The sequence below is a fragment of the Xenopus laevis genome, chromosome 9_10L, assembly GCF_017654675.1.
Source record: "Xenopus laevis strain J_2021 chromosome 9_10L, Xenopus_laevis_v10.1, whole genome shotgun sequence".
Lineage (NCBI taxonomy): Eukaryota > Metazoa > Chordata > Amphibia > Anura > Pipidae > Xenopus > Xenopus laevis.
In genome coordinates this window covers 87,314,004-87,338,426 of record NC_054387.1, presented here as the reverse complement: position 1 = coordinate 87,338,426, position 24,423 = coordinate 87,314,004, and the positions used below count along the sequence as shown (strand labels likewise).

Genomic DNA, 24,423 nt, shown 5'->3' with positions numbered 1-24,423 from the left:
CCCTTATTTGGCACCCCAAGGGACTTTATCATGCTTGTGTTGCTCTTTTTGGCTCAGGGGTAAAAAAAAAAGGTTGGGAATAGGGTTTCCACCTGGCCGGTATTTTACCGGCCTAGCCAGTAAAACTAATGGTTGATCCCAATGTTATTAATAGGGAAAAAAGATAAATATATAGGAAGGCCGGTATTTTTTTCCAGAATAGGTGGCAACACTAGTTGGGATGGGAACCCTTGGTCTAACTCCTCTGTGATGTCTTTTTGGGGCCTTGGAATGGACAGGGAACCTGCACATTGTTATGACCATATGACAAAAAGAGTAAAATATTACTTTTGGTCAATTTCACTCATTGTCTTCTGATTACCTCATTCCGCCCCTTGTTTGCTCAAAAATACTGGGACCGCCTCAAAGTACAAAGAAAGGACAAAGATGACATAAAGCAGTCACATGGCCCTAGTTTTTTTTCTTTCCTTATTGGTAGAAATGACAGACAACCAGGATTTTTTTTTTCTTTCTGTGCCACAAGTCGGGAGATCAAATCAAAAACTATAAACGACGTCTAAGAAAATATTGTGAGCTGAGGTCATGGCGAGAAACTAACACGAATGAAAAGTTTTAATTTTATTCTGTTACCAAAGTATGAAACACAAGCGGACCAACCACCACATAATATCGGCTTGTAATAGAGGAACGCTGTTTTACGCCGCCTCCGCTCGTCACTCCCACAAGGCAGCTACGTGATGCGTCCCTGCGCTTACGTGCAGTCGTGACGCCAAGTCTTGCGTGCTGAGACCTATGGGGCGGGATTTTCTGAAAGACAGGAGGGGGAGGAGGAAGCGTACAGTTTTCAGCTGTGGGGAAGGCGTAAGTAATGATCAGGAACTGCATGCTGCCTGTGTTAGGAAAAGCGTGACTGCTGAGTACTGTGCATTTACTTGGATTAGAGGGTGACTCTTTAACCTCACCAATCCCAATACGGCTCTTCCGGGACGAAAACTGTGAAAGAAATAGCAAAACAGAAATCTGTGTAGAGTAAAGAGCACGCAGGTACATTAACGACTGCACTCACTTCCAAAGTCTGCAGCTCCCTGAAAGCAGGGTGTCGTAATCCAAGTAAGTGTAACGCAGCCGCCCCATCCCTTTATGCCTTCAACGCACGGGGCCTGGACGACAGTCCCTCCATGATGGCAACTCTGCTTGTTGCAGTCATCGACTTATTGGAGTGCTAGATTCGCTTTTTCTTAAAGTACCAATTACATCAAAAATGAAATTGATTTAAAGTAATACATATATAATGCAGTGTTGCCCTGCACTGGTACAACTGCTGTGTTTGCTTCAGAAACACTACTATAGTTCATATAAACAAGCTGCTGTGTAGCAGTGGGGGCAGCCATTCAAATGAGAAAAGGTTTAAGTTACACCGCAGATAGCAGAACTCTGTAGAACACAATGGTGTTATCTGTTATGCACTATTTAACCTGTGCCATATAGACTTTTATTCAATTTCCACCATTATGACTCAGGAGCTTGTTTATATGAACTATAGTAGTTTTTCTGAAGCAAACAGATCAATTTTACCAGTGCAGGGCAACACTACATGATATTTTTATTACTTTAAAACACTTTCATTTTTTGGTGTTACTGTAACTTTAAGATTGTATCTTATGATCTGTATAAGGTCTGTGATCTGGAATGCTTGGGACCTGGCGTTTTCCAGATAAGGCATATTTCTGTAATTTAGATGACCATACCATAAATGGGTTGTTCACCTTCCAAACACTTTTTTCAGTTGTTTTCAGATCGTTCACCATAAATGAAGCCTTTTACTCTCTCATCTCAGGGGGACACAGGCACTGGAGGGTTAACTTCACCTTCCGGGAGGAAAGGACACTAAAAACAAGAACTTTGACAGCCCTCCCAGGGGCCGGCCCGCATATCCCAGCAGGCTACACCCCCACCAGGAGGCTGTCACACCCCAGTTCTTTTAGTGTCCTCATGGGAGGAGGACACTCTCCCCTCAGGGGAGATTTTTTAATTATTTTTTATTTATTATTTATTTATTATTTATTTATTTCCTTTGTTGGTTCCCCGGGCAGGAATTCCGGTTTAGTCCTGGTTGATGCAGGGCTTTTTTTGCTGGGGCAGGAGCTACTGCTCTGTTCCCTGAGCCCTTGCGCACTTTGAGACAGGAGCTGCGGCTCAGTTCTCCTGGTTGGGGGGGCAGCGGCTGGATTCCAGTCTTCCGCACCCCCAGCCCAGTAGTGGCTCTCCACTCTGGCGCCGACCACACTACTCCCTTGCCTAGGGAGAGGAGCGGCAGGTTCCCTTCCTCACAGAGGCCTTTTCGGCATTCGCGCCGTTCACCGGTGACGTCATCGCGCATGCGCGCGCACTTCCCTATATATATATATATTTATATATTCTCAGGTAAAGTTCTGGGACTATGGCAGACCCCACCAGGGAGGGTCCTAAGCTGCGTTCTACGCAATCTACTGCTAAGGTTCCTTCCGTGCCTAAGGTCTCCTTACTAGCATGCGCCGATTGTCGCGCCAGACTTCCCCTGGGTCACCCTGAACCTACATGTACAGCATGTCCCTGCTTCTACGGACAGCCAGGGTGCATCGGCTGCAGTACCTGAACCTCCCTGGGCTAGAAATTTAGCGGCCTCTATTTCTTCCCTTCAGGGGCTTGCACGGCTCCCTGAGTCCTTAGACAAGTTCCTTGCCCAGCTGACTTCCCAACCTCCCTCTGGGATAGCGGGGAAACGCAAGGTTTCTGACACCGCCTTACTTCCGAACTCCGACGAGGAGTCGGAACTGGCAGAGGATGGCCAAATTTCAGACAGGGACTCTGACGAGGATTCCCATCGGGAACCAGAGATTCCCCCAGCTATCTCAGACATAGACAGCTTGATTGAGTCTGTTCTTGAGACTCTCAACGTGTCTCCACCTGTCTCAGCCGATCCTTCCAAGGATCTCTTTAAGAGACAGAAAAAGACTGCTAAGTTGTTCCCGTCACATGACCAACTTTTTTCTGTAGTCAAGGATGAGTGGGCCTCTCCAGAGCGCAAGATTAATCTTTCCCGTCGCTTTGCCCTTCTCTATCCTTTTCCCAAGGACGACACTGATCTTTGGTGCCTTTCTCCTACAGTCGATCCACCTATCTCCCGTCTAGCCAAGTCCACCACCATTCCAGTTCCCGATGCGGCTGGATTCAAGGACCCCATTGACAAAAGGCTGGAGGGTTTCTGCAAATCCATATTTTTCGCCTCAGGTGCGGCACTCAGACCGACCTTCGCTACCGCTTGGGTCAGTCGCGCTTCAGAAGTTTGGGCCGATCAGCTCTGTCAGGCTGTTATAGATGGTTCTGACCAGGCTTCCATTTTACAGCTGGCGGAGCAACTCAAAGAGGCATCCCAGTTCCTCTGCCAGGCATCCTTGGACTCGGCGAAGATGATTGCAAGGGCTTCCGCCACTTCCATAGCGGCCAGACGTTTCCTCTGGCTCAAACATTGGTCGGCGGATTTGACATCCAAGAAGTCACTGGTCTCTATTCCCTTTGCAGGCAAGGTTCTATTTGGCACTGAGCTAGATAAAATCATCAGCCAGGCTACAGGGGGCAAAAGTACCCTTCTTCCACAGAACAAGCCAAAACATCAGACGGTTAATCGCCGTTTCTCTCGATTTCGCTCCTTTTGTTCCAAACAAGCTAAGCCTCCAACAACAAAAAAGAGCGCTCCTTCGTTTAGGGGAAAGTGGAAGAGACCTGCCTGGTCCGCTGGCAGACAAACTCAGAAACCTTCTGCCGACAAAACCTCCTCTTCCTGAAGGTTTGCCCACCTCCCGAATCGAGAGGGTGGGCGGGCGTCTCCTCTCCTTTCGGCAGGTCTGGTCTCACTCCTTCGTAGATGCCTGGGTCCACGAAGTGCTCCACCAAGGTTATTCCATAGAGTTCCGACACCCTCCTCCGGAGAGATTTCTCTCTTCTCCCCCTCCGTCCAATCCTGTACGCAGAGCAGCCTTCTGGAAGGCCATTTCCTCCCTCCAACAGGCAGGGGTCGTGGTACCGCTACCCAAGGAGGAGGAACGGCAGGGGTTCTATTCCATCCACTTCTGCGTCCCGAAGAAGGACGGAGGAATACGCCCCATCCTGGATCTCAAGAAACTCAATCGTTGCCTCAGACGTTTCTCCTTCCGGATGGAATTCATCCGTTCCGTCATTTCAGCAATGGAACCCGGGGAGTTTCTTTCCTCCGTCGATATCAAGGATGCTTACCTCCATATCCCTATCCACCGGGCACATCATCGCTACCTGCGATTTGCCTCTCTAGGGAAGCACTTCCAATTCGTGGCTCTCCCCTTCGGCCTGGACACGGCTCCTCGGGTCTTCACCAAGATCCTGGCTCCAGTTCTAGCTCTCCTTCGGTCTCAGGGGGTTTCAGTTACCCCCTACATGGACGATCTCATCAAGGCTCCATCAGCCCAGAGGAACCAGTCCGATCTGTCCCTCGTGATCCAGACCCTGCAACAACACGGATGGATCATCAACTTCAAGAAGTCGTTCCTGATCCCCGCACAGAGAATGATATTCTTGGGGACTCTCTTCGATACCCAGCTCTGCCGCACCTTTCTTCCAGCGGACAAGGCTCTAACCCTACGCAGCCGCATTCTCTCTCTAGCGGACTCGCCATGCTCTCCTCTCAGATCTTGCATGCAGGTACTGGGTTTGATGGTCTCTGCGATAGACACCATCCCTTTTGCTCAGATTCACACTCGTCCCCTTCAGCGAGCCATCCTGACACACTGGAATCCAGAGATAACGTGTCTGGACTCTCCCATCACCCTCCCCACCCTGACGAGGACTTCCCTAGGGTGGTGGCTACAACCAGCCAATCTCAACCAGGGCAAGCCATTTGCAATTCTCCACTGGACCATCCTCACCACGGATGCCAGTCTCCGGGGTAGGGGTGCGGTGTGTCAGGGCCAGACAGCACAGGGCAGATGGCTCCCCTCAGAGACATCTCTTCCAATCAATGTCCTGGAACTCCGAGCCATTCGCCTGGCTCTCCTTCACTGGACAGCCTTCCTCAGGGGCAAGACCATCAAGATTCAGACGGACAATGCCACGGCCGTGGCATACATCAACCACCAGGGAGGGACTTGCAGCAGGGGAGCCATGCAGGAGGCCTCGCGCATTCTCACCTGGGCGGAGAAGTACGTACCGGCCATCTCCGCATTCCAGGAGTGGAAAATTGGACGGCGGACTTCCTCAGCAGGGAAACTCTCGATCAAGGAGAATGGGCCCTGCATCCAGAGGTGTTCGAGTTTCTGACCGACCAATGGGGCATGCCAGAGGTCGACTTGATGGCCTCCAGGACCAATGCAATGACTCCGCGATTCATGTCTCGGTCAAGGGATCCAAGGGCCATAGGGGTAGACGCGCTCACGGCCCCATGGCCGTTCAGCTTCGTTTACGTCTTCCCTCCCCTACCTCTCCTTCCCAGGATACTGAAGAGGATCAAGCGAGAAGGGGTCAGGACCATGCTAGTGGCACCATACTGGCCCAGAAGGGCCTGGTTTGCAGATCTCATCAATCTCGCAGAGACAGAGCCCATCCATCTTCCAAATCGACAGGATCTTCTAAGCCAAGGACCAGTATTCCACCCGAATATTCATCTGTTCCATTTGACGGCCTGGCTCTTGAGACCCTAGTCCTCAAACGACAGGGGTTTGATGACCGAGTGATAGCGACCATGATTGCTGCCAGAAAACCTTCCTCCTCTCGTATCTATTACAGAACATGGAGGACTTACATCGCATGGTGTACCGCTCACTCTTTTCCCCCGCATCGCTACAGTACGGCCCGCATACTCGGGTTCCTGCAGCAGGGCCTCGACAAAGGCCTTCGCCTTGCCTCCCTCAAGTCTCAGATCTCTGCCTTGTCCGTACTTTTCCAGCTCAACATTGCACTGAAATCTCCCGTTCGGACCTTCCTGCAGGGAGTCGCGCATATCGCCCCTCCCATTCGGGCACCTGTACCCGGTTGGGACCTCAACCTAGTCCTGTCGGCTCTACAGAGTGCTCCGTTCGAGCCCCTCGCTCAGGCCTCCGATGTCCTTATTACCTGGAAGACTGTTTTCCTCCTCGCTATCACGTCTGCCAGACGAGTCTCCGAGCTAGCAGCACTTTCCTGCCGTTCGGCCTTATTGATTTTTCACCAGGACAAAGCTGTGCTCCGGCCCATACCCTCCTTCCTGCCAAAGGTAGTATCGGCCTTCCACCTCAACCAGGACATCGTGGTTCCATCCTTCTGTCCACAGCCTAAGTGTTTTAAGGAAACTGCACTGCATTCCCTGGACGTAGTCCGCGCTCTCAAATATTATGTTCACAGATCCGAATCCTTTCGTAGGTGTGATGCTCTCCTCGTCATTCCTACTGGTCCACGGAAGGGTCTGAAAGCTTCCAAGACCACCCTTGCCAGATGGATACGATCCACGATTCACCGGACCTACCAGATCGCCGGTAGACCTTCTCCTATGAGGGTCACGGCCCACTCAACCAGATCACTGGCGGCCTCCTGGGCAGCACGGAACATGGCGTCTGTGGAGCAGATCTGCAAGGCTGCCACGTGGTCTTCCATCCATACCTTCACCCGCTTCTACCAGGTTCATGTTGCCTCCTCTTCTGAGGCTGTCTTCGGTAGGAAGGTACTGCACGCTGCTGTGCAATCTTAAGCTTGATCTACCCACCCTTCTGGGGACTGCTCTTGAACGTCCCTCCAGTGCCTGTGTCCCCCTGAGATGAGAGAGTAAGATGGATTTTTGTCTTACCTGTAAAATCCTTTTCTCTCTTCATCGAAAGGGGGACACAGGCACGCCCATCCCTTACGATATCAAGCTTGGCCGCGGAAGGTTCCTTAGACAGTCTCTGTCTAGATCCAGCATCACCTCCTGGTGGGGCTCCCAAGCCCTGGTGATTTTAGCTCCTTTTTGTCCTCGTTGCGTGGACATCCGTCAAGTTAGCCCAAGGTTCTTCCTTGGTCAGTTCTAGTTAATTCCTCAGTTATCTTTTACACTTTTAACGTTCTGGGGTGTGACAGCCTCCTGGTGGGGGTGTAGCCTGCTGGGATAGGCGGGCCGGCCCCTGGGAGGGCTGTCAAAGTTCTTGTTTTTAGTGTCCTTTCCTCCCGGAAGGTGAAGTTAACCCTCCAGTGCCTGTGTCCCCCTTTCGATGAAGAGAGAAAAGGATTTTACAGGTAAGACAAAAATCCATCTTTTTCAGTTGCTTTCCGTCTTTTATTTTTTTCCAGTTTCCCCAAATTTAAGTATAAAGTTATACTGTTTGTATCTCTAGTGTATCAGTCTGGCAACTCAGTGATCCAGGAGCATCGGTTACAATTTGCTACATTTAGTTGATACATTTCTCAGCAGTATCTATGGAATATTAGCAACTGAACTGAAAAGTGATTGATGGTAAATAACCCCTTTAAGTCTTCTGAAAATCATTTGAACATTAAATAAATCCAATGGGATTGTTTTGCCACCAATATGGACTTGTGTAGCTTAGTTATCATTAATTGCAAGGTACTGTTCTATTATTACAGATACAAATGAAAATGATAATTTATTGCTAAAAGGAACTGTTTAGTATAAAACTAAAAACTGGGTAAACGGGCTGTGCAAAATAAAAAATTTTTTAATATAGTTTAGCCAAAAATGTAAAGTATAAAGGTTGGAGTGACTGGATGTCTAACATAACAGAACACAAAATTACTTTTTCTCTTGGTTTCCACTGATTGGTTACCCGGCAGTAACCAATCAGTGACCTGGGGGGAGGCCACATGGGTCATACGGTAACTGTTGCTTTTGAATCTGAGCTGAATCTTTTGCTCCTAAGTAAATTAACGTATTAAAATTCAATAAACTTTTTAAATGCTGCTCTGCTTAGTGTTTATTAATAATAACAATAATAATTTTTTTCAGATGACTTTTTAAGAAGACATCCGTCTGCTGATTTACGTTTTGTAACACCAAAGCTGCAGCCATGAAGATTGCAGTGGAAGGGTGCTGCCACGGTGAGCTGGATAAAATCTATGAAACAATCCAGTTCCTTGAGAAGAAAGAGAACACGAAAGTAGACCTGCTGCTGTGCTGTGGTGATTTTCAAGCTGTGAGAAATGAGGGGGACATGAAATGTATGGCTGTACCAATGAAATATCGACAAATGCAGACTTTTTACAAGTAATCATGCTTTATAAATATAAGTTTATTTTATTAGAAGCACTACTGATTTTATTTGTTTTTCTTCAACCTACAGTAGGTATCCATTAATCCCTCCCCTAGTTGAGGATAACTGGTTGTCCCAGCATTTGTTTCCCTGGGTACTTACAGAGGGATGCTGAGCTGCCATTTTTATTATGGAAATTTTCAAGATGGGACATGCAACTGCTGATTCAGCCCTTCCAGACTCCTCAACCTTGTGAATGATTCCTACCCAACATATATCTGTCCAAACTTAAGCAAGAAATATTTTTTGAGCAGGTTCGAAAATCTTGTTAAAGGAACAGTTTAGTGTAAAAATAAAAACTGGGTAAATAAGCTGTACAAACTAAATAATGTTTCTAACATAGTTAGTTAGTCAAAAATGTAATGTATAAAAGCTGGAGTGACTGCATGTCTAACATAATAGCCAGAAAACTACTTCCTGCTTTTCAGCTGTATAACTGAGCTAGTCAGCGACTTGAAGGGGGGGCCACATGGGACATATCTGTTCAGTGAGTTTACAATTGATCCTCCGCATTCAGCTCAGATTCAAAAGCAAACAGATATGCCCCCCCCTCCCTCAAGTCTCTGATTAGTTACTGCCTGCTAACCAATCAGTGTAAACCAAGAGAGCTGAAAAGCAGGAAGAAGTGTTCTGGCTATTATGTTGGACATCCAGTCACTCCAGCTTTTATACATTACATTTTTGGCTAACTAACTATGTTAGAAACATTATTTATTTTGCACAGCCTATCTATTTACCCAGTTTTTATTTTTACACTGAACAATTCCTTTAAGCTATGGCCAAATTTGCCAGTGATGCAGCTCTTTCTTGATGTGTCTGCATAGGTGCAGATTATCATCTGATTTTAGTTCATGGTCCAAACTGTTGGCCCAGCACAATTGGGGCCAGATTAAGGCAAATATACTATTGCTTACCATACTTTGGAGCCTTATTATGATGTGTAAAAAGTGGAGTAAAGCATTACTGGTGATGTTGCCCACAGCAACCAATCGGCAATTAGATTTCAACCGAAATAAAAGCAAAAATTGAATAGGTTGACATGAGCGACATCACCGGTAATGTTTCACTCCACCTTTTACATAGCATGACCTCTTTGGGCTGTATTAAGCTTTCTTTTTCATTTAAACATGGCACACACTGTATTTAATTGCTACCATTTTCACCTTGACATCCACTCCTGTCCTGGGCTGTTTACATGGCTTAGTCAGGGGCCCCTTGTTGCAGTGAAATCTAAGAGACCGCGTACAGTGACATTCCTAACAATCCCATGTTTCCTGCTTTGTGGGAAAGGTTTAGGTACATAATTGATTTGCTGAGATGGGAGTGGAAGGACAGAATCAGCCTGCTTTGACTTTAGGCCCTCTGAATACCCTTGGGATGAATTGAAATGCCAACTGCATACAGTGCCTGATTGCTGAACCCAACTGTTGCTGTTGTCACTAAATGGAAACCTATTCAACCAATAATCTCCCTACATCTAATGAGAAGACTGGAACATATTACACAGTAGACTCACTTCATTTTAATACCCACAGTTTCAGAGGATGTCTGGACACTTTTGACCAAATAGTGTATCTTTCCAGAATGTTTGGCATAAGGCTATCAGAAAGCATTTTAACAGCTTTTCAATGAGTCAAGGGAAAGCGAAATGTGGTTTCATGATGTGGACTGTAAGAATTTAGCATTTGAGAATTTGGCATATGTTAAAGATAATAGCACTTCATAATAGAGGATGGCCTTCTTAGGCATAGTACCTCAGTTCTGTCAGGTGTTCAAAGAAAGTGCTGTTTATTTGTTCATCATCTTATTTGCTGTGATCATCCCATTGAAGTGTATGTATGTATGTAGTTAAGTTTGACTTCATTTATAAAGCACCACAATGATACACAGCGCTGTTCAGTCTTAAAATATACAAAAGTACACATGGAGGACACGTATTCTAATAGATTAAATGAATTACAATAAATACACCAATTAAGTGCCATTTGGTATAAGACACAGTAGGAAGGCAGTCTCTGTCCTGTAAAGCTTACAGTCTAAGTTAGAAATGGTTTCCAACTGACATTATCATATCATAAAATAATACTCAAAGAAAATGTACAACAATGCAGGTTCAGAAGCACTTCACATATGATAGAAGTAGAAAGGCATGCATCAATTTATTTGGATTATATTTCGACAGAGGCAGAATTAATTACTTTTTTTTTTATTTCATAATTCTTTTTTGACCCAAAAAAAAAACCCTCTTTAAATTAACAGGTATTGTGCATGCCATATTTATTTGATTCCTGATAATAGGTTATTATTGCACCTTCAATACAGTTACTGCTTTACTTTTTCATTAGTAAATAATCCATTATTCTGTACAGTGGTTGGGCAAGTGTTTCGGTGTTTAGTAACAAAAACCAAATGCACTTTTTCTTTACACAGTGTTGTACATTTGCATTAGAAAAATAAGAGGGCAGAGGTTCTACTCTTGCATGGGAAACCTGGAAGAACACATTGCACTTCTTGAATTAAAAGTCTTTGCCATACAGTAAACATAGTTAAACATAGTTCCAAGGCCATATATATTAGCAGGCAACTTATAATGTTTTCATGTTATTATATCATTTGTTTCCCAATTTTAAAGATATTACTCTGGTGAGAAAAAGGCCCCTATTCTAACAATCTTTATTGGAGGAAACCATGAGGCATCAAACTACCTCCAAGAGCTACCTTATGGAGGCTGGGTTGCACCAAATATTTACTACATGGGTAAGTCTGACATGCACTCTAGTAGCTTCCATGGGTGCAGATACTTTTAACATCCCTTCTTGCAATTACAATTTTTCCCATTAAATTCCCCGTCCCTGACTTATATTAAAAATATCCCTTTTGGAAAGATAATTCTCCCCCAAATTTTCAACCATTGACCTGTATCCACCCTAGTTGTTTAAAAGGATAGGTTATGCAATATCTAGATGGTGCATTCTCAATTAAAGGTAAAAATGTATCCTATTTAAAATCAAAAAATGGCTTTCATTGATAGAAGGTAACATCAGCCTAGTTTATTGTGCACATTTCAACTCTGCATATTTATATTTATGAGCTGGAACTGTCGTGTGCTTGCTGAGTGTATCTGTATAGACATCTCATATGCTATTAATGGGGTGTGTAGTAAAGAATGTCACATACAAATCACACTGCTCAGTACAAGGCCTTTAGCTGACTGAACTGGAAGATCTTTGTCTTTATTTTAATATTTTCGTTTGCACTCATTCCATTTTGACAGGCTATGCAGGGGTGGTAAAATATCGTGGAGTAAGAATTGGAGGAATATCTGGAATATTTAAGTCTCATGACTATCGAAAAGGTACATTTATGTTGTGCTTTTGAAGTTATGTAAGGTTGTTCAACTTATCTGAAGCAGTTGAATCTGCTCTTGCTGCTATTCATCTTTTTGTAATTTTGTAATATTACTTTCTCATAGGTCATTTTGAGCGACCACCTTACAGTAAGGACACTGTAAGAAGCGCCTACCATGTGAGGAGCATAGAGGTCTTTAAGTTGAAGCAGGTAAGGTTTTTCAGTTGGTTTTGTAATATCACAATTGAGCATATTCATATTACCTATAATGTAAATTTGTCCTTTGTCACTGTATTAGTTCATTAATTGTTTACTTAACTGTTTTAAAACAACAGTGCCACCTGCTAGGGAGTTGTCAGATTGTTCAACCCAGGAGGAAATATTCAGAAGGAGATAGGTGAACTCTTATGATGATGTTCTGCTCAGAAACAAGATCAGATATCTCTGACCATTAGCATGTCTTTTCTTTCCTTTCCATAAGCAAAGTTCATAGTTTTCCTTCTGAACATGTTCTCCTCAATTGAACAATCCGAAAACAACCAGCAAATATAAATTATATAAATATAATTTATATTTAAATTTCTTTAAGGATTCTGAAAATAACAAGGGGGTATGTAAACTGAGCGAAGTTTGACGTAGTAATAAAAGTGCTGTGGGTTACTAGACTGCTGATACCTGCTGTGAATTATGGCAGGCCTTGAGAGGCATGATGCTGACTGAGTATGCAACTTGCTCTCCTGATAAATACAAATGTTTAGACAAATAAATTATACGCGTCATAGATTTATGGTTTACGCTCTTTGCTTACATAACACACTACTTTCCCATTAATAGTCACAACCAGATAAAGTTTCTAGCCTCACTTTACTTTTTGTCCCCTCAGCTAAGTATTAAGTAATATCTTATACTCTAATAATGTAATTTGCATACTGCATGTTCTCTGATTTCATTTTCAACAAAATTCATTTGTTTTTACAGCTGAAAGAACCCATGGACATTTTTCTGTCGCACGACTGGCCGCGAAGCATCTATCACTATGGTAACAAAAAACAGCTTCTAAAGAAGAAGGATTTCTTCCGGCAGGAAGTAGAGGACAACACTCTGGGAAGTCCAGCAGCTTCAGAACTTCTGTTACACATCCAGCCATCGTACTGGTTTTCTGCCCACCTGCACGTGAAGTTTGCTGCTTTCATGCAACATCAGGTAAGAAAATGAAGGAGAATTACATTATTGTATTTTCTTTTCTTCTATAAAACATATCTAACACATTTTAAGTATATATTGATTCTTTGGTTGGAAGCATAAAAAACAAACTGGCTTTGGATGGACCTAACTGTTTTGGCGGTTAACAAGGAACAACTAAATATTTGTTTATATTAGAATAAACATTGGGGCATATTTATCAAAGAGTGAAGTTTAGAGATCGCCACAATCCACTAGAGTGAAACTCCGCCACTCTCCCTTCATTTCTATGGGATTTTTAGAAGAGTATCAATGGAAGAAAGTGAAAGTTCACCGTTTGATAAATATGCCTTTTAAAATGCCATAGAAATTAATGGAGAGTGGCGGCATTTCCCTCTAGTGGATTGTGGCGATCTCTAACTTCACTCTTTGATAAATATGCCCCTTGTTTCATGCCTTTGTGATCAAGCAAACTTAATGTCTTTTTTTCTTTCTTTTAAATTTATGCAGAATAATGTAGGAGAAATACCCAAAGCCACAAAGTTTTTAGCATTGGATAAATGCCTGCCACACCGAGAATTTTTGCAGGTGAGGACATTTCTTTCCCTTTTACACACTATTGGTTTTTGGTTTTTTTGTTTTTAGCATTTTTGGATTTTATAGATGCCCCTATTTCATATGTCTTTGTCCAGATTGTAGACATGGAACATGATCCTAGTAAGCCTGAGTGCCTGGAGTATGACCTTGAATGGTTAGCTGTCCTTAAAGCTACCAAAGATCTTCTAAACATAACTTCAAAGACATGGAACATGCCAGAGAATAATGGTCTCCATGCCAGGTAAATCATTAGCTGGTCAAGTATCGGAGTATAAACTGTCCAATACATTTCACATTTCTAGGTTGCAGCTGACTCTAGATTGAACATGAAACAGTAAATGCAAGTAGTGTATATGGGGGTACACAAAACACTTCAAAACTAGTGGGTTAACTCTAGGTATCAGTTTTCACCAAGTATTCAGTTTCCTCATTTGTACTTGAATATTTCAAGGATGGCATAATATAAAAGCGGTGTTTCACCTTTAAGTAACTTTTAGTACATTATAAATTGGCCGATTCTATAAACTGGTCAATTGGTCTTTATTTTTTTTATAGTTTAATTATTTGCCTTGTTCTTCTGGCACTTGCAAGCTTTCAAATGGGGGTTACTGACCCCATCTAAAAAACAAATTCTCTATAGGGCTACAAGCTCATTGTTATTGATGCTTTTTATTACTCCTGTTTGTATTCAGACCATCTCCTATATATATTTAAGTCTCTTGATCAAATCTGTGCATGTTTGCTAGGGGGTGAATAGCCCCTTTAAAGGGGGTGTAAAGTCATTCCATTTCAGTGGAGGTTTGTCATGAAGCCCTGCCTAAGATACATATGGAGCCTAACAGTGATGTCACTTAGTTACCCTGTATACTTGATTCTGATTAGCTTCTCCTGCACTGTGAAAAAAGTGCATGTGGAGACTAATACTGTATTTATTGAGCATTGTAGACATTGCTTAGTATGGCAGCGGAGGGAACTTGACCCTTTATCTTTATAATAGTAAGAGTAAAATAAATTAAAATAAGCCAGTTTCCATTAAGACTTTACATCCCCTTTAAAATACAACAAGCATGCTTATAAATATGGGACTCCGTAGTAAATAAATCTGCCTTTATTTATACTGTATTTACTGCCTCCATCTTGACCAACCCTCTTTATGTCCCAGGAACCCAAGCCTGCCTTTTTCAATGGTGGACAAATGGAAAACTTACTTGAATACATTCCTTGCTAACCCAAAAGCCCCCTATACTATAATAATGATACTTCTTTGCATACTTCTGCCTCCTGGATGTTGGAGTTATCAAGCTTCTCCGATTACTTTTTCTAGTATATCAGGCAACATTCCCCCCTCACTTTAAGGAGATTAAGGGGCCGATTCACAAAGGGTCGAATATCGAGGGTTAATTAACCCTCGATATTCGACTGGGAATTAAAATCCTTCTACTTCGAATATCGAAGTCGAAGGATTTTAGCGCAAATAGTGCGATCGAACGATCAAAGGATAATTCGAAGGATTTTAATCCAACGATCGAAGGAATATCCTTCAATCAAAAAAAGTTAGCCAAGCTTATGGGGACCTTCCCCATAGGCTAACATTGAGTTTGGTAGCTTTTAGATGGCGAACTAGGGGGTCGAAGTTTTTTCTTAAAGAGACAGTACTTCGACTATCGAATGGTCAAACGATTTTTAGTTTGAATAGTTCGATTCGTAGTCGAAGGTCGTAGTAGCCCATTCGATGGTCGAAGTAGCCCAAAAAACACTTCGAAATTCGAAGTTTTTTTACTTCGAATCCTTCACTTGAAGTTAGTGAATCGGCCCCTTAGTGAAGTTTAGTTTTTTCTCTTGCTTTCCTTCTTTTATGTTTTGCATTTCTTCTTTTTTTACATTTATGTTTACAGCCATCTGTTTACATCCTTTAAATGTTTCTATGCTGTTCTTTCATGAAGCATTATTCAAATATTTTTGTAGTGCGACTTTATATTAAAATGACAGATTTTGAGTAGTAGCAACCACTTTCAAACATGCTAGAAGGAAGAATTCATTCTGTATTTTAACAGAAGTACACATTTGATTTCAGGTGGGATTTTAGCATGTCTGAGGAAACTAAGAGAGAAGTTTTGGATGATCTAGGACATGACATCAAGATCCCTTGCAATTTCAGTGTGACGACAGCATGCTATGACCCCAACAATCCACAGTACAAGAGGATGCCTACCCACATTGTAAATCCACAAACAACAGAATTCTGTGCCAGACTGGGACTTGTTGACCTGAATGTCAAAGTTCGCCAGCACGAGGAAGAGAAAGAAGACTTTGATATGACAGAGGATAACGAAGCAGACAGTATTGGGTCTGCAGAAGACCCCGGTGAATACAGCACAGACACTTCGATTCTCTCAACTTCTGTCAATCCTGATGAAATTACATTGGAAGATGATGACGAACAAGAGGATGAAGGTATTGCAGAAAAGTTAGGTGAACCGTCTCCTGAGTATACCCCTGATCTCTCAGTAAACTTTTCCAACATTCGGGTCCTGCCTGATTCTATGGCTGTGTCTTCGGATGATGCTACAGATTCCACTAACGATGAGCTTGATCGTTCTGAGAGCAGCCAGACTGAGGGAGAGGGGAAACAGTCCAACAGGCCATTGAAGAGGATGAGCAATGAGAATGGGAGTGGTGGAGTGAAGATTAAAAGGCGAAATCAAGCCATCTACCAGGCTAAAGATGATGAAGATGAGTAAAAGAAGCAAGATTGATTTCCTGTTTTCTTTAATAATCATTCATTTTCTGTCACTCTGTAAGTCATTTGCTGACAGCATTGTGTTTATACAGAGCTAAAGATTAATTGTTATTGGTTTATGGGCAAAAGGTGAATTTTTACACTTTTGTGCCTGTTTTACATTTATTTTTAACAGTTGCTACATTTAGCGGCAATGGGAGTTTTAGAGCTCACCCACTTTATATTCATTCCTATGGGATTTTTAGAAGTGTATTTATCAAATGTTGAGCTTTCACCTATTGATCAATATGATTTTAAAAATCCCATAGGAATGAGTAGAAAGTTGTTGAATTTTCTGCGGTGAGCTTGAATCTCGCATATTGATAAAACTGCCCCTTAAAGTGGCATCAATATGATTTCCTGTGGTTTTATATTTTAATTTGTCTCTGCCCATGTTATTTCTTCCTGTACAGTGCTGTGCATTAGCAGCTTCTGATAATTTAAAAATGTGTTTTTATTTTGCTTTATTTTAATTCACTATTTCTAAATGCACATGCAGTGTTAGTATAAGGAAATCATGTGAAATAAACAGGAACTGTTTTAGCAAATGCTTTTTGTTATTTGCTTTATTTCCTTAAAAAGCTCTCTTAGGCTTATCCAGCCAGTGGATTCCAATAAAAGCAAATGGAATCACACGTTTGTGCACAGAAATCTTAAGGAATATGGATAAGAATTGTTGCTTTTAGGCACTGTGAGTTCCTTTTTTATAACTGAATTACATATTTGAAGTGTATGCACATTTAAGTTAGTTGACTAGGGCCACAAAGCGCTAACTCAGGAGCCATTTAAAGGGAAAAAATACTTTAGTTGGACTTATGTAAAAAAAAAGTGGGCAGTTCTCAAAATCTCTGTAAAGCAGAGGGACTTTAAGTCCCAGAATGCATCACTTCAACATAACCTCAAGTTAGAAGATGCATAGCACTACATTTTGCATTTCATGCCGAAAACCACCTGCTGTTAGAAAGACAAGGGGAGCAGCAAAGCAGCGGATTCTCTGCCTCTGGATCATCTGGCCCTAGCCTTTATCTTCCAGAAAGGGTTTGGTGCATCCCTACTATCAATACGTTTGTGATTTGACCTCCAATTGATTTCAGGTTGTGTTTTTGGGTCTCTGAACAAACCAAGAGCTATAGGCCTTACACTGCAGGGTGATTATGTGGCAATTTCATCAGTTACAACTAGGTATATACTGACTCTTTAAAGCTCCGGACAACTTAGTTTGACGATTTTTTTTTTTTTCTTTTTGCATATTATGACATTTTTTTCTTAAATCTGCATATGCAAATTTGTGTTCAGATTTTTTACAGTGCACCTACCTTCCTGTGTGTGTTCTCTCTCTCTCTCTCTCTCTCTCTCTCTCTCTCCTCTCTCTCTTCTCTCTCTCTCTCTCTCTCTCTCTTCTCTCTCTCTCTCTCTCTCTCTCTCTCCTCTCTCTCTCTCTCTCTCTCTCTCTCTCTCTCTCTCTCTCTCTCTCTCTCTCTCTCTCTCTCTCTCTCTCTCTCTCTCTCTCTCTCTCTCTCTCTCTCTCTCTCTCTCTCTCTCTCTCTCTCTCTTCTCATTTACAGTGATACCCTATTGCTAACAACTCTTTCAGTTTACTTAAAGGGGTTGTTCACATTTTGTGTCCGATGCAACAAAAATTGCAGGTGAAAGTTTTGACGAATAGGACACAATTGCATCCAAAGCTGGTAGCGATTGCGTCTTTTTTCCCACACGCCATTATTACGATTTCTGACATGATTCACTGTATTTTTGTCCCAGCACACAGAGCAAACTGTGGAATTAGCTCCTGCTTGAATGTGGTGGTAGCTCCAGGGTTCCCCTGTGTCAATAGGTGCCTTTGCACATAATTCAGAAAAGGAGGTGGGATGGATACACTGGTGCAACTATAGGGAAGCATCTTTGGACACAAGCACTATGAATGGTATCAACTTGCATAACATTTGCGTCTATTTGAGCATGAAGGTAATTGTGGTTGGGGTCATAAACATGCCCTACTGTCTTTACTCTATTTCTATTGACAACCGCCTTTCCTTAATTAATGACTTATGGCCTAAGGTTGTAAATTAACCAGCAGAAGAGCAGGTGCTGAGACAGGGCAGACATTGAGGCAAGAGGACACTGGACAGCTGCAGAGGATATTTTTTGACACAATAGCACCTTTTGGGGAACACTTAACATCATCATGAAGTAAAGCAGAAGGTTTCTCTCATGTATAACAGCTTACTTATAACTTAGAGCAAAAATATGAATTATATTGCTAATAAACAAAGTCAATGTCAGGGTCAGCAATTGGACTCACAAAGCAAAGTGTAGCTGAAAAGCCAATACTACTCTTCCTCTGCAATGCCCCCCACACATGCAAGTGTATCGTGATATAATGACATATGAGCCTCTCGTCCACTATCACTGCTTGATCTCTATCTGATGTTCTGCATTCATCACGTCCTACATTGCCTGCATGGAATATGACAGATTTCTCCCTTAGGGTAGGACTACATGGACGTTTTCTGTGCGATCTGATGAGCTGCAACAAAACGCTGGAAATAAGGTAAGTAATGAAAATGTCGGATAAGACGCAACACAACTGTCGGATGCAGACACAGCAAGTGGTGGGATGTTTCACATGTACCTCTTCTGTCACATCATTTACCTCCCCCTACTCCCATCATCAATGCATGCTCGTCATTCAGCTGGGGCACTGGTAATACCCCCAACATGAATGTGGTTTCTATGGACCGTCAACTATCAGACTGGGCTCTGCTATAAGAAAGCTATCAGGCAGGATCCTCTGAGCATTTTGTAACTTAAATGGGTTTTTTTATTTTAAGGGATTTCTGAGATAATAGCAATTTAAGACTACTAATACCAGGCTTTCAGTTTAACTGCTCTCTTGAATGTCAGATTGTCCGTGATCCTGACTCTTATTGAGCCTAAAGCCTGCTATTAGAAATATAAAAATTCAAATATCTCGGAAACTGCTAAAAATTAATGTAAATTACAAAAGTGCTTAAAGAAAACACCTTCAATAAGTTTACACCAATTTGGTTTGGGGTTTAGATCCCCTTTAAAGTTGTTATTGCTACAAAGTGAGGGGTTGTACAAATATTAGTACAGCGGATGATACATATTTCAGCCAATACACTACATATACATATTGAAATACAGATATTGGATCTGTTATCTGGAAATCCGTTATCCAGAAAGCTCCGGATTACGGGAAGGTCATCTCCCATAGACTGCATTTTATCCCAATAATCCAAATTTAAAAAAAATTATTTCTCTTTTTCTGTAATAATAGAACAATACCTTGTATTTGATTCAAACAAAGATATAATTAATCCTTATTGGAAACTAAACCAGCCTATTGGGTTTATTTCATGTTTACATGATTTTCTATTAGAATTACGGTTTGACGATCCAGATTACGGAAAGATCCATTATCAGGAAAGCCCCATGTCCTGAGCATTCTGGATAACAGGTCCCATACCTGTACATAGTTCAGCCATAGACAGATACAGTTACTCACAGGTGGGCATCCCAAGCTGAAAGCAGAAAAAAAGGACAGCATTCTGGCATTATTTGGTGCAAAAAAGCCTCTGGATGTGTTCATTTGAGCAAAAAGCTACAAACTTTTTTTTGAGGGCCTCAAGCCCCCCTTTTTCAGTATACAACTATCACTGGACCCTGGACCTGCGAGATTAAGGGACAGATTTATCAAAATGTGTGATTGTAGTCATGTATTACTGATATCCTTTTATGGTATTTTTTCTGTTTTTCAATGTTTTTAGCTTAGCATTGTACTTCAAATTCTTGACCCTTAGTATTTGCATCATTTAATATTATTAGTGCTGTTGTGGTCTCTTTTCCTATCAATGGTTTTTATTGTTTGCAATTACAGTACCCAAATGGTATACACTACTGGTGATATATACTGAAGAATGCGTACAGTGTACATAGATTTGTGTGGGCAACCTGTGGAGTTGTGGCAAATCAACACCTTGCCTTGGGCCTTATAAAATCATAATTCAGCAAAGAATCCAAAATCGTATTATGTTCCGATCGCCCAATAAAAACTGTTGCAGAATGAGCCTGCCGCTGCTTGAGCTCTAGTTATTTCATTGATTTTTTTGCACTGAACTATGTCACTTTGTCAATATCATTCTCCCTGTGGGGGTTAGTGTGTAGGGAAAAATCCATAAATGATGTTTTCCAACATGTTTTCAGATGTTGACTTGTTTGTGCATGAGCATTCCAAAATGCATTTAAAAAAAAAAGCTCTGTCAATTCTTACGGGATCTACAATAATGTACAAATTTTAAAGCATATTATTTACTGACATAACGGATTGTAAAAAATGTATTGTCTAAAGCTTCTAGTGTGAGGGTTTACAGAGCTAAGCATTGTACAGTATGTGTGTGTGTGTGTGTGTATGCACATATACTGTACACATGATAATTTAACTATCCTTCCCATTATCATTCCCATTAACCAACACCGGGGGAAACCCATTTTATACACAATTATCTACTGCCCCATGATTTTTCTTCCAGAGGTTCTCATCATACAAATCTCTATTTTCTATCTGGAGGCAGTCTGAACCATTGCTGGTATAGAGTAGACATAACAGTTTATATTTACACTCTGAGATCTCAGCCATTGACTTCTGCCATATGTGGTTTTTGAGAGTGCAAATGCATTCGTTCCCACTTTCACATCACACCTGCAGCATAAAAGCCATACAAGAATAATCTTAATACGTCTGACATTAAGTGGCAGTTTTATCAAGGGTTGAAGTGAAAATTCTAATTGAAAAAATTCTAATTTCAAGCTAATTTTGTGTACTTCGACTAGGGAATAGTCCAAATTCCATTTGAATTTGAAAAAAATCAAAAATTCAAATATCGAAATTTATCATGTACTGTCTCTTTGAAAATTAGACTTCGACCATTCGCCATCTAAAACCTGGCAAATTGCTGTTTTAGCCTATGGGGAACCTCCTAGAACCTATGTGGAGTTTTTGAAAAAACTTCTAATCGAATTCGATCAAATACGATGTTACTTTGATTTATACGTTTTGAATTCGAACTAAAGCGCCTATTCACCCAGAAATTTTTTTTTTATTTTTTTGATAAATTTCAGGTGGTCTTTTTTTAATTTGAATTTCGAAGTTATGGCAGTTCAAAAACATTTTTTGCCCTATATTTGTCTCTATTTAACTGTTAAAATGCTGGTCATATAAACATCTTTACTATGCTAAATTCTGAGAGATTTTACATGAAATAAAGGGAGTACCTACTTTAAGATGTCAGTCACAGCAGTGAGGCTCAGCTAGACAATGATGGCAATATGTTTAGGGATGTCATCTAACCCCATATCCTTAAGTTTTCATATCTAATTCCTCTTCTAAGTAAATGATAATAGGAAATAACTAAAAATGCCACAACTGGATCATGCAGGTATAGGGACTGTTATCCAGACTGCATAGGACCCCTGATAAGGGATCTTTCCATAATTTGGATCTCCATACTTTAAGTCTACTAAAAAAAATCATTTAAACATTAAATAATCCCAATGGGATCATTTTGCCTCCAGTTAGGATTTTTTAAAATATGAATTCATTGATTAAAATGGGGTCTACAGGAGATTACCTTTCTGTCGTTCGTGGCTTTCTGGATAACAGATTTCTGGATAATGCATCCTATACCTGTATCTCACATGACATGGGTTAGTTGATATCTCTTTATTTTCCATTCACATTCAAGGATTTCCACAAAACATGTAGAAGGCCCAGGGCCTCAGGGTGCCTTTAAAATGTATTTTTAAACAAGCAAGCCAACCTTGACAAATAAAAAGCAGAAACATCTTCAAGACTAGATCTTTTTTTACTTTATTCACTCAGATTCTTTACTATTCTTCCTTGCTAGGGTAACTAGACCCTAGCAACAACATAGCTGTTCGAATTCCAAACTCTTTGCAGAACAAAAGATTGAATAAACACAAAAATGAAAGACTGATTGCAAATTATTATTGTTCTTATCATACAGAAATAACTACTAGTAGATTAAAGCTAGTATGTAAAATATACAATTCTCAAGGATTATCCAAATATTTGAGTATGCAGTAAAGGATATATTTCCTTTAACTTGAATTATTCAGAAAAAATAGAATTTTAAAATTGTACTATCAGCTGAAGTATAAAATCTACAAGATTCCACACTGAGAATGAAGGCTAGGTTTATGACATTCAGACAGTGAGGCCAGAATGTGGTTGAGTAGATAACAGAGAATATGACAGAGTGTGTACGCTACAGTAAAAGAAAAGCATATTCTCAGAAAGTGTGTGTTTGCCGCTTTTTTAAAATGATCAAAACCAAAACTGGTCTCGGTTGAAAGAAAATAGCAGAACATTGCCAATGTCTAAAACGCTCTGTGATCGGATCAGTCACTAAGCAAGAAGTGCGGAAAAGCAGATCCTGATGCCGGCTCCGGGAAAAATACCTACAATATAATGAGCTCAGTTTTATTCTATGAGCATTGTTTTGACTTGGGAAATATTCCGTGACATGGCTCCCTAGTTGACATTTACTTGTGGAAATCGTAGGTAGCAGTTGACTGCACTTTGGCATTGAATTTATTTTTGTCTTCCTTTTCTTACATTAATAAGCTAAGTGCGTACCTGACAGTCTCCTTCAGATCAGTAAATGTTAAAAAAAACAAAAAAGCAACTGTGCATAAAACACTTTGCCGCACATAATTAGACATATTTCAGCAAATGAGCTGCAGAGGTTTTACCCAACACTCACAAATGCTTTATAAATGTGTACTCTTTCAGGAAAGACTCAGTGAGAAGTCTCAGTTCTTTTGATGCAAATGGCCTTGACTGAGTCCCAAAACTCAATGCAATGGCAGCAGAGAGGTACAGATCGCTTTCTATTTTGCTTTTGGTCTATGACTTGGAGTTTTGTAGAGTTTGGCAGCAGGGAACTTTATGGCCTTACCCAGGTTTACACAGAGTGTCTTATTGACACTGACCTTGACATGGTCCTGTAGATCTTAGTGATTATTTTTACTATTTTCCTTTTAAGAAATCCAGAGAGTAGGACTGAAAGGGACGCTGGGTAGAGGTATATCATCCTTCTATTGCTTTTTAAGAAATCTTTCCATGCTTAACAGGACAGGAAGTGAGATCTGAAGACCCCGTTTCAATATATACCTAAATTTTATCTTATTTATAGCTCTACCCTGCCTTTTACCTAAAGTCCCAGTAATAGCGAAACGCTAGCCTTCCCACTAAAGAGAGACTATCCGAAGCCCCCTTCTGCAGTATTGACTGGGGTTTATTTTGAGAATGAAAAATTATTTATGTATCCCTGGTTTATGAACTTTTTGTATTTGACCCACAACTCTCTTCAATCCCATAATTCATTTGGACATTTTCATTCTACGCATTTATTTAATTGTAGAAGTCACTCTGCTGTAACTCTGTGAGTATCAAGTATATCTTATTTTTTTATTTAGCATAAACGAATGTCACCCTAATTACCTTTCACAGTGGGCTCTCCTTGCTCAGGGCTCAAAATATGTAGTTTGGAAATCACTGCTCACTTTGAACACTTCTACAAACACACACACATGTTTTCAAAGTAGCAACTTCCTTTTAATATAGAACATGCCTTATGGAAACAGTAGTATTTCAGCAGTGACATAGAGTTTATTGGATTAACAAAAACTATGCAATATGCATCATAACAAAATTAGACAGGTACATTCATTTGGGCACCCCAACAGAGATATTACATCAATACTTAGTTGAACCTCCTTTTGCAAATGTAAGAGCCTCTAGATGCCTCCTATAGCCTTTGATTAGTGTCTGGATTCTGGATAGCGGTATTTTTGACCATTTGTCCATATAAAATCTCTCCAGTTCAGTTAAATTTGATGGCTGCCGAGCATGGACAGCCTGCTTCAAATCATCCCATAGATTTTCCATGATATTCAAGTGACGGCCATTCCAGAATATTGTACTTCTCCCTCTGCATAAATACCTTTGTAGATTTCCAAGTGTGTTTAGAATCATTTTCTTGTTGGAATATGCAACCCCTGTGTAACCTCAACTTTGTGACTGATGCTTGAACATTATCCGGAAGAATTTGTTGATATTGGTTTAAATTCATCCGACCCTCAAATTTAACAAGGGCCCAGTCCCTGAACCAGCCACACAGCCCCACAGCA

The 24,423-nt window shown here is 41.2% G+C and overlaps 1 protein-coding gene across 3 annotated transcripts; it reads left to right on the top strand.

Annotated features, from left to right (window-relative positions):
- Positions 1–712: 712 nt before the first annotated feature.
- dbr1.L (debranching RNA lariats 1 L homeolog) lies at positions 713–16,736 on the top strand. Of its 3 annotated transcripts, none has more exons than XM_018234325.2 (9): positions 713–861; positions 7,979–8,236; positions 10,915–11,039; positions 11,557–11,637; positions 11,755–11,840; positions 12,609–12,833; positions 13,323–13,400; positions 13,505–13,650; positions 15,484–16,736. In XM_018234325.2, exons 2-9 carry the CDS (start codon positions 8,040–8,042, stop codon positions 16,148–16,150), a joined length of 1,605 nt encoding a protein of 534 aa, XP_018089814.1. In that variant the 5' UTR covers positions 713–861; positions 7,979–8,039; the 3' UTR covers positions 16,151–16,736.
- The last annotated feature ends 7,687 nt before the right edge of the window (positions 16,737–24,423 follow it).